The 17,646-nt window shown below is 37.2% G+C and overlaps 1 protein-coding gene across 7 annotated transcripts; it reads right to left on the bottom strand.

Moving 5' to 3' along the window:
- Positions 1–1,390: 1,390 nt before the first annotated feature.
- tnk2a (tyrosine kinase, non-receptor, 2a) lies at positions 1,391–15,334 on the bottom strand. Of its 7 annotated transcripts, XM_042751972.1 has the most exons (17): positions 15,208–15,334; positions 13,572–13,720; positions 11,704–11,881; positions 10,657–10,727; positions 9,045–9,272; positions 8,803–8,955; positions 7,569–7,846; positions 7,360–7,486; positions 7,130–7,276; positions 6,904–6,998; positions 6,034–6,228; positions 5,351–5,442; positions 5,183–5,227; positions 3,732–5,098; positions 3,554–3,649; positions 3,337–3,464; positions 1,391–3,037 (listed from the first exon to the last, which is right to left on the bottom strand). In XM_042751972.1, exons 3-17 carry the CDS (start codon positions 11,864–11,866, stop codon positions 3,031–3,033), a joined length of 3,192 nt encoding a protein of 1,063 aa, XP_042607906.1. In that variant the 5' UTR covers positions 11,867–11,881; positions 13,572–13,720; positions 15,208–15,334; the 3' UTR covers positions 1,391–3,030. The 7 variants fall into 7 exon arrangements, with proteins under 7 accessions (XP_042607906.1, XP_042607907.1, XP_042607903.1 ...); XM_042751973.1 differs by lacking the exon at positions 13,572–13,720 and having other exon boundaries at positions 15,208–15,313; XM_042751969.1 differs by lacking the exons at positions 13,572–13,720; positions 15,208–15,334 and adding an exon at positions 12,064–13,460.
- Positions 15,335–17,646: the final 2,312 nt, after the last annotated feature.

The raw sequence follows: 17,646 nt of genomic DNA, 5'->3' as shown, positions 1-17,646 counted from the left end.
AGCTGAGGGCCTGTCCACTTCACAATCTCACTATTGACTGAGTATTGATTTAGCAGACCAACAAATAAGAGTAATTTTATTATTTAGGGCCTGCAGTGAAATAATCCATAAATGACATCACTAATCATGACTTTAGGTTAACAAGTTATAGGGTTAACTGATGTAAGAACATGTCTTGCCATCTTAAAAATAACAATAATGATAGATATATTATTATATAGAATTTAGTCAAAAAAGTATAATTTATAATAACCACACAAAGTCATAAATTACTGAGTGTCAAATGATTTATAGGCTACTTTGTGTCCCTAACCACACCAGTTTAAACAAAAGGGAGACATTTCCACTGAGTACAATGAAATTAACAACAGAACATTAACTCTGACAAGGTAGGCTAAAGAAAAGTTTAGGCTGCATTACTAATGTTACTGTCCTAAAGTCTAAACATCATCTAAATTAAAAACATTCATAAAGTTCTGGTGGGACAGATGGGTGCAGTGTTGTTGGGGTTTATTTTGTTATAATAACTGGCTGACTGTACATTTCCCCTCTTATTGAACAGCTTCTTGATAATAATAATCATAATAAATAAAAAATGCACATGAAAAACTGACTTGACTTTAGTTTTCTAATTGTAGAGCAATACAAAGCCTTCCCTAAGAAAAATAAGCCCGAAAGCAACCAACCTAACAAAAAACGAACTTTGCAGAGAACATTAATTTGTGTTAAAATTTAAAATCCGTTACTTCTCTGTTTTAAAATTTCTCTCATTCAGTTCGTTGTATCTCTTACCAGTTCATTGTTTGTCGGAAAGATAAATAATAATGAATAAATATCTATCTTTCAAAGCTATCTTTGGTAAATCATATTTATAACATTAAACAAAGACATACTAAGTCATAATTATGACATCATAAGTCATAATTATGACATAAGTTATAGTAATGCATATAAAGCATTATTTTTCCCCTTGTGTACCCGAAATGGGTTTCCACAGACAATTGAAATGGTTGCTATTAGTGTAATCGAAAATAAATTAATGAGAGAGTCTAGGGAATATTAAATATTATATACTTGGGAGTAACTTTCAATGCAAAGCAATCTTTCATTCTTTAGCTTTACTGACATCTAATGGTAGATTTGAGAAATAATGGTGATATCATTTTGATGCCTTATAAACTAACATAAATTTTACAAAAATTAATTTGAGTAATTTATTCTACTTTTTATATTTTAAAGAAATATATTTATATTCTTTAGACCCAAGCAAGGCCTGTACATTCTAACATTGTGTAGATGTTCAATAAGGCTTGTCATGATTCTTGGGGAAATTCATCGTGCAGTTCCACTTCAAGGCAAAGACAGGTGAAATAATGAAACCCCAGTCACAGCAGTTTTAAATATTTACTTCATACAAAAATACAGATAGATAATTACACAACAAACATTTATAAAGCTTTTACAGTAAGCCCAACATTCTGCCATTCACTTCAGAAAAAGTGGGATGCAACCTACATGAGGTGAGCACTGACACAGGCTATATTCCAAAAGCTAAATTGCAACAGCAATTGCATAGACATGAACACAAAACCAGTGCAGGTAAAATATAACTACAATACTGAGCATCTGGACAAGAGGCAGATGAAAATTACAGAGCACAGAGCAGAAGCCTCAATTTGCTTAGCCAGACGTCTGTGTGTGATTGATTTAAAGTGTTTGACATACAGTCGACATGTTCTGACAGAAGAAAAATGCACATAAAAAAACTGTTATTCAGTTCCATTCCTGTAACAGATAAGGTAATTTCATTAACACAAACTTCCCATCTTCACACAGAGACTAAGTGAAGTTTCTGTGATTTATGAACCTGAGCAAAATCGCATAATGCGTAATGGAGTTCAAAATTACTTACTTTAAAGTAAGCTAAATCAGCAACTTAGAACAAAGGACATTATGTCTTAAGTGTTCCTGTGATCAAAAAGACAATGAAGACCAACAACTAACAAGGAAATTAATAAATTAATAATATAGTAGGTGCATTTATAAGTGTATTGTCTGCAGTCATCATGGCACATGAAAATGGGTTTATTCTAACATCTGGCTACACAAAACTTACTCACCCCAGCTTATTTTGGCCAAGACCCACCCACTTAGAAGGGAAGAGATCATCCTGAGACCATCTTAAATTATTTAAAAAATATAACCAAGTGTGGGTGATCTGTGGCTGTGCCATCGAATGCTATGACTAATTATAACGCCATTGAATAGAATAAAATGAATGAATAACTAGTAAAGGCTTAAATAAGCAACAACAAAGCCTGTGATCTGCATGCAACATCATGTTTGAGAGTTAACAGATGTTATGAGCATTATGCATAAATAGGAGCATAAAGGTGCGGTCACATTAGCAATGTTTCTGTGAAATTCACGCAGAAGACACTTTCACACCAAGCAGCTTTCTAAGGTGTTTTCCTATGTGAAATTCCTGGTCATGTGGATTTGCTTTTAAAATTACAGATTTAGCCCATGAAAATTTATCGAACGACTGTAAATGTGACCATTCAAAAGGTTATTGTTTCTCTATAGTATACCCTGCAATGTCTTTACATAAAATCAATGGCATAGTGACCATTACAACTCAATAATATTCATTAGCTGTGCTCACAAAATTCACATTGTGTCTCCAATTATCAGATTATCACCTATGCCTCTGGATAAAATATTCTGAATAAATAAACTACAAACATTTTGCAGACTGAAAGTCACATATGATGCAGTGAAAAGCAAACTTTTTAGCAAATATATAAAACACAATCTGATGTACATGGTTCAACTGTTCACATTGCACTGTTGTACTTCAAGTAAGTGAGTTTTGCATTTGTCTTGCATTGATTATAAGCAGTAAAGCAATGAATATTCAAATGACCTGCAAATATCTACTGGTCCAGAGTCAATGAGCTGTAGATGAAACTCAATTCTCATTAGCTGCAAGTGTAATGGAGATCTGCTCTGTTCTTCTACTTCCTGCCTTTAGCATCTGACACAAATCAGAGAGATATCAGTGAGATGATGAATGTATTCTTTCTAGTTTCTTTTTTCTGCATAACACAAAAGACATTTGAATTTACATTTTTTTTTTTTTACATGCAATGAAAATCAATGGGGTCCAAACCATCACTGGACTCCACTGATTTTTACTGTATAAACAAATTTTTTTAGACATTTTTCAAATGTTCTTTTTTATGTTCCACAGAAGTCATACAGTTTTGGAATAATATTAGGGTAAGTAAATGGTGACTCTTTTCATTTTTGATCCATTTAATCATCATTTACTACCTATGTCTAGATGGACCGTAGGAGTCCAGCATTTGGGTGCTGGCTTGCTCTAGATTCCAGCTACATCTCTCCAGAGCTTCCATACATTCAGGCCGAGCCTTCAAACCCAGTCGAAACAACTGCTCCACCTACATCAGAAATCAGTATATATTTAAATGCTCTTTTATTATCCATGAGTACTTCCCTATTTTGAGTCTGAAAAGAAGCGCACAGATACCTTCAGATATTTCACGGCCTCCTGAGCATTCCAGCCATGTGCTTGAAGGGCCGTTTGACTCTCCTCTACAGTCACTCCATGTACTGCCTCCTGCACCTACAGAAACACTCAATCGGTCATCTCAGAATACCATGACATCATTGAGTAGCCAATGGTGAGAACATATTGAATTGCTTACTTGTTGGAGCATTACATGGTTGTAGGCACCTGCTTGGGTGCTACTCGGCCAGGCAAGACTGCTGGAGGTCCCACTGGTGTGGCTTGGGGAGGCATTGGGCTTGTTAACTTGCTGTTGAACCATGGGTCTCACAGTGGCCATATTTGTAGTTTTTTTCTCCTCCTTTCCTTCAGAGTCCTTTAAGAACCTTTCGTACTTGTCCAGGTATGCCGGTTTCTCAGGTAGCAAGTAGTAATGAGTGCTGCTGGCCTTCACGCCACCGTACACGATAGGAAGGATGCAAGGACTCTTGGCTGGAGTCTGGGCCACTTGAGTAGAGCCGTACTGAGAACTTGTAGTGGTGGCCGTGGACGTAGAAGACATGGTGGAGGAACTTGATGGCGCGGAAGAATAAGAAGACGGGGACAAGCAGGAACCCAGAGATCCAACACAACAGAGGCTGGATCTTTGCTGAGGGGAGCCGCCTTGCGGCGCCATAGGGCTTGGTGCCCGAGAGCTGGGTTGAGATACAGCGTGATCCCTTGGAGGTATCTGAGGCGGACATCGGTTCCCGTCTTCATTGTCTCCAAGGGAAACTGACAATCTGCTGCCGTATATACCTGCCCGCTTAGAGGGCCGCATGGGTGGGATGGGGATTCTTGGAGGGATTTGAGGCTTGTCCTCATAGGAGGAGGGCAGGATGATCTGGCGGTGCGGGGCGAGAGCTGAAGGAGTTGGGAGGGGTGAAGAAGGGAGGGAACGTCCAGTTGGAGGGACCCGAAGCTTCACCATCACCTCCCTTTGAAGCTCCTTGAAGATGTCTGCTGATTGTGAAAAGGAATGTGTTTCCTCAACACGCTTGGTTGGTAGAAAGAGATTGTCCTCAATGTTGCGTTTACCATCGATTTTAATGCCATCTTCTGATTGTGTCTGTTCGGACACTACGTCTTCCTGTGACACAGATGCATTTATCGAACTTACTTCCATGTCTTCTTGCTCTGCACACTCAACAGCCACTTCGTCGTATGCTGGAAGAGGAGGCAGGGGCCGCATGTCCCAATCCACCACTGGAGTAGGGTGCAATGGGTTTGGTAGGGCTCGATTGGGGCTCTGCGGCGGCGCCATATCCAAGATTGAAGCGCCGTAGGATGCAGGTGGCTTCGCTGTGCTGGGGTTGGGCGTCTCGGTAATGGGGGAAGGAGATGTAGAGCTGAAACTGTCATCTCCAAAGTCAATGAGCGAGACTTCGCTAAGGCGGTCGCTCGGACTAGTGCTTTCCCAAGGGCGGAGGCGCAAACTCAGGTATGTGGGAGTCTTAAGAGAGAGCTTCTTCACGCCTGTCACTATCAGATCATCATCATCGTCCAGCACAGAGTTGTAAAATGGTTCTGGGAACAAGCCATCAGGCAAAACTTTAGGAAATTTGCTTTTGTAATGCAATGATTGCAGTAAAGAAGAGAAATGGTTCTTACTCTTAAGAGAAACGGCTGGTTTAGGAGGTCTAGGAGGAGGTAGTTCTGATACAACAGTTGAAGCAGAAAAGATCAGATGAAAAAAAGATAAGCAGAGCAAAAGAGAGAAGTGGTGAATCTGAAGAAGAACAGAACAGCCCAACTCAACAAGATCAAGTGATTGCTTACTTTTAGCCCGGTTTGGAAGTTTAGTGGGCTTGGTTGCATTTGAATCCATCCCAAGAACATCTGGTGGGTCCATGGGATTACCAAGATACAGACTGAACACAAAACACACTCGATAAATAACAAAATCCACCTCTATATATATTTTCACAAGTTTTCCAGTGGTTCCCAACAAGGAGGCCCTCTAATTTAAATTAAAAATTTAAAAAAACACATAAAAAGCAAACTGAAAATTATTTCTTATATAATATAATATAATATAATATAATATAATATAATATAATATAATATAATATAATATAATATAATATAATATAATATAATATAATATCATTTCCTCCTCAATAACTGTTGTTTTTAATTTAAGATCATTTAGTCATTGAAACATCTGAAATAACAAAACATGGTTAATTAATACACAAAGCTTCCAAATTCTGCTAATACAAAAAGTTTGAAAACACAGCAGAAATTACAGTAGAAATACAGAAAATAGCCTGTATCGAGAATCCTTAGAATATTGTGCCAACAGGGGACTTCCGGGCAAAAGGGTTGAGAATTGCTAGTTTAGAATAATATATTGCTCTCTCTAGTGGTGAACACAAGTAAAGCAGTCTGTTCCTTAAGATGTCAATATTTAATAGAGCTTGTTAACAACAGATTGCTCATAAATGGTCATGGTATCTTACTCATCAATCTTGTCAGGTGCACCCCAGCTACGATGTGGGTCTGTGTCTCCATGGCCTGTGTGGATGAAACTGTGCTTGAGAGGTCGGCTGATGTCGTGAGCAGACAGACCGGCCACAGAGGTCACCACGTTCCTAGGGAACTGTCCTACCTTCAGGGTCTGTTTGTTCTGACCCCTCCACCAGTAGTTCTCTGCTCTGCAGCATAGAAGAAGGGTTTAAAAATAGATTTAAAACCTTGTTGTAAAGGTGGCTGTTCAGCATTCATGTTTATAGCATAAACAGTGCAGGACACCTACACAATGCAGTTTATTACTTTAAGAAGTTATGGGTTCTTTAACATCATCACAAATAATTTAATTTATAAAGGCAGCCAAATAATTAAATGTATTTAAATAATTGTTTTTTATATTAGCATTGTACAAGCACAAATTCTTAAGATATTATCTAGAAAACATATACTTGGTATGAAAGGAAGGGAAAAGAGAGATGACACTGAACACTATATATATATATATATATATATATATATATATATATATATATATATATCTATATATATATATATATATATATATATATATATATATATTAAAGTTTTTGTGTGTTAACAATTAGAGCTGTCAATAGATTCAATTAATCTTATGATTATTTTATCAAATTCTGTAAAAGTGTTAGATGTTTTTGAGTTAATATGAGTTACTAAATAATCCTTTTATCTTAATTTTAACTTACATTAACAAGCTTATGTCAACATCCTCATTTTTTATTAACCTGAACTGTAGGTTGACAGTGACCACATGATACAGTTACACTTCACATCTGGCTGGGCAAAAAAAACAAATTGACAAAACCACCAAAATATGTCCTCACCTTCCTTCAATTATGGTGATGATGTCATTAGCATGAATTTTAAGTTTGTCTGGCTCATCAAAGTCCTGCAGTGCCCTCATTTCTGTAGGCATTGTCTATAAGCAAATTAGAAAGACTTAATTAAAACAACCAGTAATTATTTTGACATTCTTGTGTACATGCAAGACCTTGACAAAAGGATGTTCTATCCATTATCGCCATCTGCTGTTACTATCCCACACTTTACCTCCACAAGGAAGTCCCTGAGGGACACAAATGTCGGTCTGTCCTCTGGTTTGGGTGACCAGCCCTGCAGCATGACGTTATAAATGTCCTGTGGACAGTCTTCTGGTTTGATAAGCCTCTCTCCCTCCCTATCGATCTTATGGAGAATCTATACAGAAGGACACACATACAAATGTCACACAAACTTTACTTACAGAAAAATAGATGTGAGGCTCAGGTATGAGAGTATACCTGGCTACCATTGAGTCCAACCCAAGGTTCCTGTCCATGAGTGAACATTTCCCACAGTGTTACCCCAAACATCCAAGTGTCACTGGCATGGGAAAAGGTTCGGGTCTTTAGGCTTTCTGGAGCACACCTGCAACACACAGAGTATGCTGACATGGGCTGAGGGAATTAATAGTAAGTAGAACATGGTACAGGTATATTATTCTTCTCACCAGGCAAAGGGGACTTTGTGGTGCTCCTGCATCACATAATGATCATCGTTCTTAGGCAAGGCCCTCATAAGGCCGAAGTCACCAATTTTGATGAGGTCATTGGAGGCTAAAAGGATGTTGCGTGCAGCCAGGTCTCTGTGAATGAATCGTCGGGACTCCAGGTACGCCATGCCACAGGCGATCTGAACGGCGTAATGGCACAGCACTGATATCAAAATATGACCCTGACGCTTCCTCAAGCGGTCTAACAAAGAACCCAGTGGGGCAAGTTCTGTCACCTGAAACACAAAAATAATAGACAAAGTGCTTTAAAATGATAGCTCACACAAAAGGAACATCATTTACAGTATTGTTTAAAAGTTTGGAGCCTGTTAAATTTTTGCTCACCAAAGCTGCATTTCTTTAACAAAAAATACTGTAAAAACTTAAATATTTTGAAATACTATAACAATTTGAAAATAAGAGTTTTCTATTTTAATAAACTTTAAAATGTTATTTATTTCTTTGTTGGCAAAGCTGAACTTTTAGCAGCTATTACTCCAGTCTTCAGTGTCCTATTATCCTTCTGAAATCATTCTAATATATATATATATAGGTCCATCTAAAAAAAAAAATTATATTGTTTTTGTTTCTTTTACTTTTCAAAAAGTGAAACTTTCATATGTTCTAGATTCATTACATGTAAAGTAAAATATTTCAAAAGTTTTCCTGTTTTAATTTTGATTAGAGCTTACAGTTCATGAAAGTAAAAAATCCATTATCTCAAAATATTAGAATATTTACACTGAGTTTCATTAAATGACCATCCTTAGAGTATAAATTCCGGGTATCTCTTGTTCTTTGAAACCACAATAATGGGGAAGACTGCTGAGTTGGCAATGGTCCAGAAGACAATCACTGACACCCTCCACAAAGAGGGTAAGTCACAGAAGGTCATTACTGAAAGGGGTGGCTGTTCACAGAGTGCTGTATCAAAGCATATTAAATGCAAAGTTGACTGGAAGGAAGAAATTGGGTAGGAAAAGGAATACGTTTTAAGAAGATAATTATAAGAAAAAACTTTTTCACAATATTCAAATTTTTTGAGATGTACCTGTATAAAACGCAGTGACCTCAAACTTTTGAACCAAAGTGTGGTTCAGTCTGATTTAGTGTAGAAACATAGTTGTATTTTAAACATGTTTTTTTGCTGGTCCAAAATGCCATTTTTAGTACTTCAGTTATCATTCCTCACCATCTTCATGGGGTGTGTGAGGACAACCCCATAGAGACGAATGAGATTGTGATGGTCCAGGGAATGCATGGCGTTAACTTCCCTTATGAAGTCATCTAGACCTTCATCTTGTTCCAACAGGTCTGTCTTCAGGCACTTCACAGCCACACTCAGCTACAGCACAGGAAGAAACACTATGCATTATATTTACTATCATTACTATCTCATCATTACTAGTGTCACTTATTTTCCTTTTTTCCTACCACTCTTCCAGACGGGGCCTGCCATTCTCCACGTTTCACCACCCCGAAAGAGCCGTCTCCCAGTTTCTCATAGAGCGTGATGTCTCTGTCACTGATGAGGCAGGTGAGATTGGCTGGCTGGCCGTCTGGTTGGGTTGAGGATGGGGAGGAGCTGCGGAACACTGCTGGGGTCTGGGAATCGGAGTCAGGCCGCTTCCCAGTGAACACCTGCTGGCCCAAGCACAGAGACTACGGCTGAGGGTGATTCCACCTGCCTCTGTCTAAAACAGGGGTCGGCAACCTTTTCGGCCTGACGTGCCATTTTTTATTTTTCTTCTTAACCACTGTGCCAACACCCATCACCCCCCCCCCAATGCATTCTGTACATACACGTTTTTAAATTATACAATTAAAAAAACAATAGGCCTATTTGATTTTCATGCAAATAGTTTCTGAGGATTTTTTCATAAAATGTTTTTTTTTTTTACTTTTTAAAGGTTTCTTGAATAACAGATGTGACCGTACTGAACACCACTGTATGTGTGTGTGTGTGTGTGACAAGGCCAATGCATTAAAACCATTCAGTTTAATACTAATGCACTGCTTTAACTGATGCGCGTGCACACACACACACACCACTCGCACAGAGATATCTAAGATCGCGCTGTGCAAAAAGAAACATTCAGAAGCTCATAAACTTGTCAGCGCTTCCATGCGACTTTTATTAATCGATACTGAATCGCTACATTATATTTCTCAGCAACGAGGGGGTTAAAATCGCTGTTTTTTAAGTAACTAAACTCAGCTTCATTGTTTATAGAGAGAGACACAGACGCAGACAATTTACACATCTCTCTCTCTCTCTCACTCTCTTTCTCTCTCTCTCTAAAAGTGGCCATATTTGAGAAACAAAATAGAGTAGTTTGCATCACTGGATATAGCTGTTGGTCATTTAACATTTCTATCATAAAACGTATCATTAAAAGACTTATATTAAATGATTTGCAGCTTCATCTTACCTGCTTTGCGCTCTGCTTCTGTGAACAGTAAACCCCGCCTACTTTGATTTGATTGGCCATCTCAGTCATTTTGACACTGACGAGACCGCAGAGGCTTTGATCTGAAGTGCCTAGTTTGTGCAGCGGTCGCGTGTGCATCCGTAGATTAGCGCAAGTTAATTCTCACACTTTGATAGTATTTATAGCTCCAAACAGGCTGTGTGACTATGAGAAGTTATTACCTCAAAATATACGTCAGTATGCAGTTTTCCCTATTGCTCGTGTGTCAGCGTTTATCCCTCTGCATGCCACTTCTGGCATGCGTGCCATAGGTTGCCGACCCCTGGAGACCCCCTGACAAGGCCAAGAAATAGCTGATGTAAAATGCAAAAGGTTTCTTGAGCTTAAATAGTGTTGCCGTGGCAACACATCATAATTGAACACTCTTCTGGGATGTTTTGTGGCTCTTCACATGATAAAAATTTCATGAAATTCACACACAATTATACACTTAGGTGTAGCAAAAAATTAAGAAATGGATGTGGAGGGGAGGCTCTATAGCGCCCTCTTTTGACTGAAGCGAAGTCGGTTTTACCCACAACCAGACATTTTTCATTTCTGGATGCACACCATACCTTGCTCTTCCATGACTTCCGTTTGCACATGGCCCTTCTCCTTTTCACTGCCTCCCACAGCCGTCTCTGACCTGCAGAGCCAGAGATAGAAGAAAAAATATAATGTTTCTAAATAGGGCTGGGTGATATGACGATATATATCGGATGGACGAAATTAAAAGTCTATCATTTCATAATATGCTCCATCGTTTATTTCGTGGTGCCGCAAAATACATTGTTCACGGCAATACTTTTTTCATAATTCGAATGACGGCAGTCTTACATGCATTACACGGGGATGCAGGCAGACGCGTGAATAACAGCATGTGCATGCTCACGTCACGTTGCAGTACACATGGTCATGAAAACTTCTGCACGCGTTTTAAGCACTGCAGTTTAAACCAACTGATTTTAGGCTGTTGAAACACACACTACAGAGCTATATGCATGCGCTGTCTCTGTTTCTGTGTGAGAGTAGTGCATAAGTCGCGCATCAGCTGCTAATAGAGCCTTGAGCATTTTTGCATTTCTTATTTATTGTAGTTTTTTGTCCTATTGCTTGTAATTAGTTTATTTTTCTTATTTCATCACTGACTGTTTATCTCCAGTGAGCTTGAGTTTTTTTTTTTTTTTTTCTTGTATTAGTTTGATATCAACATTGGTGACAAGGATTATGAAAATTCTACAGTATCAAAGGTCTTAATATCACAAAAAAACCTTATTAAAATAAAAAATAACTATATCAAGATATATATGGTTATCGTGATATAAAATTTTTCATATCGTGATATAAGATTTTGGTCATATCGCCCACCCCTATGTCTAAATATAATAAATATGTTCAATATACAATATCATAAAATGTACTATAATATTCACCTAATCTTTTATATTATATTATGTTATATTATATTATACAGTACCATCTAAATAAATAAATCAAAATATACGTCCAAATAAATAATAAACATATATATAATTATTTATAATAAAATATTTTAAAAAAGCATTAATAAAAACATTTTCCAACATTCAAAAATCCTCTCAAACACATGCTACCCCACTCACCTGGGCGGCCCATGCCAATCTTTTCAAGGTCCTCATTTTTGACATAGTCAAAGTGTGAGACACGTGTGACATTGAGCTCATCACGAATACGCATGAAGTACTGCTGAAGCTGCACGTCGGTGAGCAGCTCCATGAGCCACTCCGTTCCCTCTTCAGACTGCATGTCTCCACCGTCCGGCTGCACACACAAAACATAAGACATATTGTTTTAAGCATAAACATCTTATTATCCTCCACAATTCTGCTTCTCAAGCAAACCTATCTTATTTTAAGCTTTTTTAGATATTTTTATTGGTAAACCAGACCAAAAATACAGTACTTCTTTGCTTTGTAGTGAAAACAGTAACCCTAATCTTTTACCTGATCTTTTACATTATAGTGCCGCTGGTATTCGGAGACCGTCGCCATTTCTACATGGAAAGCACTGCTTTCAGGCAGTGTGTGTATGAGTGAACCGCACTCCCTCGGGGTGTGTCCTGTTTTCACAGTAAACTGTCGAGCGTCTCCTCTAATCTGTGAGATATATTTGTTTGATTCTTCTTCTTCCTATCAGCAGCTACAAAAGCTCTCTCTTCTATAAGCTAAAGTCAAGAATAAAGTGAGTAATCTGATTCCTCGACCAAACAATAGTTGCAGTCTCATGTGTAATTGTGTCTTCTGTTGCAAAACCTCTGCCCAGCCTCCGGAGAATTAGTGTGAAATTCCCACCCAGAAGAATGAATCAGTGCAGACAGTGCCTTAAATCCAGTTAACTCCAGCCCTGTCTTGTCTTCCAAACATGTCAGCATCCATCCTCAGTCTTATCTCCTTAAGTCTCCAGTCTCAGTCAGAAGAATGAAAAGAAGTTCACAGCTTGTTAACGATAAGGTATTTCCATCCATTATAAGTGCTTTTTCCAGAAGCAGTATTTTGCTTTCTCTTGCTGAGTCACTGCAGCAGCAGTACGAGTGCAGCAGACCTCAAACGCAATCCTTAAATGCAGTATTGCTGTATAAAACTGAATGTGCTCCAAGTGCTTACCGTCACACTACTTAACCTCACACCCCCATTAAAGAAAAACAAAACATTTCAACATCATTGTCAACATTATCAGATTGACCTTTTGCTTTTATTTGTCACTATTTTTTATAGGGACAGGAAATGACACCACATTACATGTCAGGGTATTTACACTACAATGAATGGATAGCTTGTTATACACAGACAATATACACAATTAGCCTAACAATCAGAACCAATTCCATTCCAGAGAGCCGTATAATATACAAAGAGGCTGTCAAAAAGGAAATGTACATCAGGACATGATGACCCATTCACTGATGAATTATGCAGCCTCCCTTGTGAGTAAGAGACAGCATGTCAAACACCGACCCAGAATTAAAACTGTCCACAGATATACATAAACATATTTATTCACACTTTCTCACCAAACACCTAAACCATCAGAAACCACCCACTGAGTGTGATGGCAGCACATCATAACTATGACAATGACGCAGTAACCCTTGGCAACTAGAGCATGACTAAGAGGAGCAGACAGAACGCCACATGGCATCTCTTTCCCTTCTAGAGAGGCCCTACGCACATTTATGAGGACGTCCGATATAGGACACAGTTGTAGGAGGCAGGGTGGTTGGAAATGTACACCCTTGGAAACTCTGATACGGTAGAATAAGATATGTAACAGACTCACACTGGCCTCATGAAGACATACAGCACATATAGGAACAGTATCCTAAATATTTCATAACCCATTTAAACAATTCAGTCTTTTATTCAGGACATTCTAAGTTTAGTGAACGAAATATAGCCGTGTTTATTGACCTGAGTCTAGGAGTTTATGGTAAAGTGCTGTCTAGTGGTCTTACCAAGTTTTGGGTCAGTCCACAAATAGTCCACTAAATACAAGCTGATGTCAGGGACGGTCCTCCAGCGTTCCAGTGTTTGACACGGCCATGACAGGCACATATGAGCCAAATCAAGGCTGCTTCTGACTAGTAAACATCAAGCTGCAAAACTGCGGAGATGAATAATCATAGAAGGAGGTGAGCTGTTATAACCTTGTTACAATGCGTCTTTACAAACATCTGACATCACTGCAGAGATTCACACACATACATACGAACACAGGAGGATGATTGTGAATCATTTAAACATCATCCGCTGAATCATCACTGAAGCGCTCTTTTTTGAATCAAGCGACTGCTTTTCTGCATTGATAATACAAATAACAAATAGCAATAAAGGCCAGGCTGTGAAGGAGCATTTCATTGGTCGAGCTGACTGAACACGCACCCATCATTGAGTGAGTCAGTGTTTTCAATCTGAATTTGAGCGAAGTTGAACTATTTGAACTGGGACATCTCATTTGTTCATATCTATTGTGCTTCGTTGTGATTTGTGATGTTTCTGTAGTCTACTTGTAAATTAGTAGGCATGCCAATTAATTATGATTGTTTTTGTTGCGAAAATGAATTTGGTTGAGTAAATGATCTAATGAGGCATTCATTCATAAAGCAAGAAACACTCAAACCCCATGCTGGCGTAAAGATAGCCTTCATTGAGCAAATCAGCATTCAAATTTGAAGTAATATTTTTGACTGAAAGGAATCTAAGTCAGTCGTATTAAAATACTTTTACTGTTTCTTTATATTTTGAATTTTCAGCATTTTAGTTAAAGTTTTAGTAATTTTGTTGTTTTTTTGTCATTTTATTAGTTATATTTTTATATGTCATTATAGTTCTTATTAATTTATTGTGTTAGTTTTAGTTTCAATTATTTTAGTACATTAATTAAAACTAGACTAAATGGAAGAAATACAACTTTGGCAACAAGCTGATATAAAATACGTTTTTTTAATTATTATTATTTCAGTTAAGGTTTATTTAAAGTATTGTTGTGAATACACCAGATTAGACATTAATACACCTCCAACCAGATAATGGGGATAATGATCTGGGGCTATAACTGATTATTGTATGTAACTGAACAATTAATAAATTACATTATTTATTGAACAGCAGCGGTTTTGTCATATTGATGTGATACAACGTAGCTTATTTCTTTTATTTTATCATAATTAAGAGAAATTTAGCTTAGATCTTCCAGAAATATTAATCAGAACCAATACAAAAGGAAATATAAAATCATATTTAGTTTCCCATTAACGTTTTTGAGTCCGCTCGGGGCCACGCTGTCTAGTTAGGAAGCGCGCTAGGTTTTGAGACACATCCACTGTCTTCTTTATATTCAGATACAGAATCGGACATAAAAAACAAGCTAATTCAAACAAGCGTAAGTAACCTCTCTCTATATAACGTTAGATAACCAAATAGGCATTAAAGGCTGGTTCTGATCACAGATCTGTAGTGATGCAGTGATGCAGTCTTTAGGATGGCTAGCGCGGCGCAGAGATGCAATGATTCCCGGACATTCAGTACCGCGCTCCGAGCTCACATTCATGTGATTTAGATATTTCAAACAAAGTCAAAGGATTTACTAACCTCTTAAACAGTAATTTTAAAGAAAGAGAATTAGCTGCTCAGCGGTCGTAATCCTTCTTCTACCTCGGTCAAATAGTATGCTCCTGCACAAGCGGAGGCTGCAGTTTCAGGACCGCAGTTCTAGGACCCTATTCTATTGTAGCAGCGCCACCTAGAGAATTGGATCACTAAAATTGACCGATTTTCAATTAAGTTTGATTTTATAACTTTAAACCGATGCAAAGTTTACGTAGCCAGCGAGAGAACTGCTAAGAAATAATAATTAATTCCCTATTGCTAGTTGTATTAATTATTACGATGTTCTTAATTCGTGGCTTATTTCTTGACATAACGACTGTAATAAGTAAATCTAGCCAGCACATTAATTAAACTTAACAAAGATGATAAAAGCATGTTGATGTGAGATGTGTCAGATTTACCTGTAGCTTACTGTATTAGTGTGAAGACTTGTTTAATACTCATTGTTTTAACATATTAGTTAAGTATACAGTAAATCATCTTTCATAATTAAACTGGGCTCACTGCTTGGTTGCACAACAATATTTGTTATTATTAGTCTGTCGTTTTGGCAGTACTTTAGATACTTGCTTCAAGGAACTCTTCAGCCGGTGTACAGAGTGCTATCTCTGAGGAAATCCACATTCAGGCTGTCGATGATCGCACCGCAGAGGAAAAGAGACTGCTGGACTTCATTGTAAAGTTACAGGGATCTGAGGAGCATCTGGTGGTACTTTAACAATGTTCACTTTTATTCATCATTACAGACTAACTCATAGTAAAGGTTCATAGAGGGCCTTAATTAGGAATAACATTAACTTATCTTTTAACTATGCTGCAAATTATTGTATCTTTATCTTAAATGTATCAATTTCCTCAAAATAACTGTTTTTGCAGCATGGTTTGCTCATGCACTCAACGGGAAGCCCTCTAAGTGGTCTCATAAGATAACCTCTTCCCGGGTGCCTGTCTACCTTGACAGTGAGGAACAACTGTCAGGAGGTTGAGCAGGTCTTCCTTTCTGGTCTGGATTATCATTACAGGTCAAAGAGGAATATGAATTATTTTTGCACAATGCCCAATGCACTTTTTTTTGTTAACCTAACAGTGATTGTTCTCTGATGAGTGAAGTGGAAGATTTTAATAGAAGAGTTGACGGTAACACTTTCTATGAAGCCTGTATTTATAATACATTATAAGGTTATTCTTAAAACATTATAAGGAATGGATAATGCATTATAAGAAACCTTATAATATGTTGCATCATCTTATAAATAATCATCAGAAAAGTTTTAATGTATTGTAATACTTATTTGTGGTTAAGTGTATGATAATTTATAACACAATAAACATGTTGCATCCACTTAAGTTACAATGGATTATATTTCTCATAGTTATGATGTATTATAGGTCTCATGTCTTGCCATTGTTGAAGATCTGCACAATAAGTTAGTACATCTTGTCAAATATCAAATACAAAGTCTTTATGAAAGCATTCAAAAATGCTTTGTGGTCTTATTATTTATAAGTGGTCTTTGTCTGCTTTAAGTTAAATAACTTCACTGTACTTAAAGCAGACAAAGACCACTTATAAATAATAATAATAATTTTTCTCAAGCAGCCATACGATCAGATATCAGATCAGATGAATGTGTATACATTTGCTTTGAACTATTTTTATTGTAATATCAATTTGATTATATTGATGGTAAACTTAAGTAACTCTGCGACTACGTCAACTAGCATTCATTAGAGTATTAGTAGACTGTCTGCTAAATATCTGCCAACACTTTTTTTGATGGTTCCCTAACAGACATTCTACTGACTATAAGCATCTTTGCAAGTACATCAACTTATTCTACCAACCCTAACCTTAACAAAGCCTACTAATACTCTGATGAGAGTTAGTTGACATGTAGTTGCAAAGTTGCTTATAGTCAGACTAAAGGGGACCATCAAAATAAAATGTAATCTGTTAAAAAAAACACAAGTTGCATTTTTTCGTTTGAAAGTATTACAACTGATCTTAAACTATAGCTCGCAGCAAAATTAATATTAACCTCACAGGAAACACTTAAAACAACACTCAACCACTCCTAACCACTCACAACTGTCCAGATCTTAAATAAACAATATCAAGATAATCCATTATAAATTAAGTGGATTTATTATGGTATTCATTGTGTTATACGTAATCATACTCTTAAAAGTTATAACGGCAAATGCATAAGTATTATAATGTATTTTAATTGTTATGATTATTTATGAGATGATACAGCATATTATTAAGGTTTTTTTTATAATGCTTTATGCATGAATTTTAATGCCTTAAGAAAACCCTTATAATGTATTAAAAATTACAGGCCCCATAGAAAGTGTTACTGGATTGACAATCAATTGAAGAAAGAAGGGAGAACATTCAGTTTGTGGGTTTTGCTCTTA

Source organism: Cyprinus carpio, chromosome B24, assembly GCF_018340385.1.
Source record: "Cyprinus carpio isolate SPL01 chromosome B24, ASM1834038v1, whole genome shotgun sequence".
NCBI lineage: Eukaryota > Metazoa > Chordata > Actinopteri > Cypriniformes > Cyprinidae > Cyprinus > Cyprinus carpio.
This window is presented reverse-complemented; position numbering and strand designations above follow the sequence as displayed.

Bases quoted from the DNA above. Each gene is read 5' to 3' on its own strand.
- tnk2a (XM_042751969.1), bottom strand. From the start codon at position 12,111: ATGGCGACGGTCTCCGAATACCAGCGGCACTATAATGTAAAAGATCAG. The intron at 7,847-8,802 runs GTGAGGAATGAT...TTTGTGTTTCAG, and splicing joins TCACACACCCCATGAAGATG to GTGACAGAACTTGCCCCACT. The intron at 3,465-3,553 runs GTATCTGTGCGC...TTTCTGATGTAG, and splicing joins AGGCCGTGAAATATCTGAAG to GTGGAGCAGTTGTTTCGACT.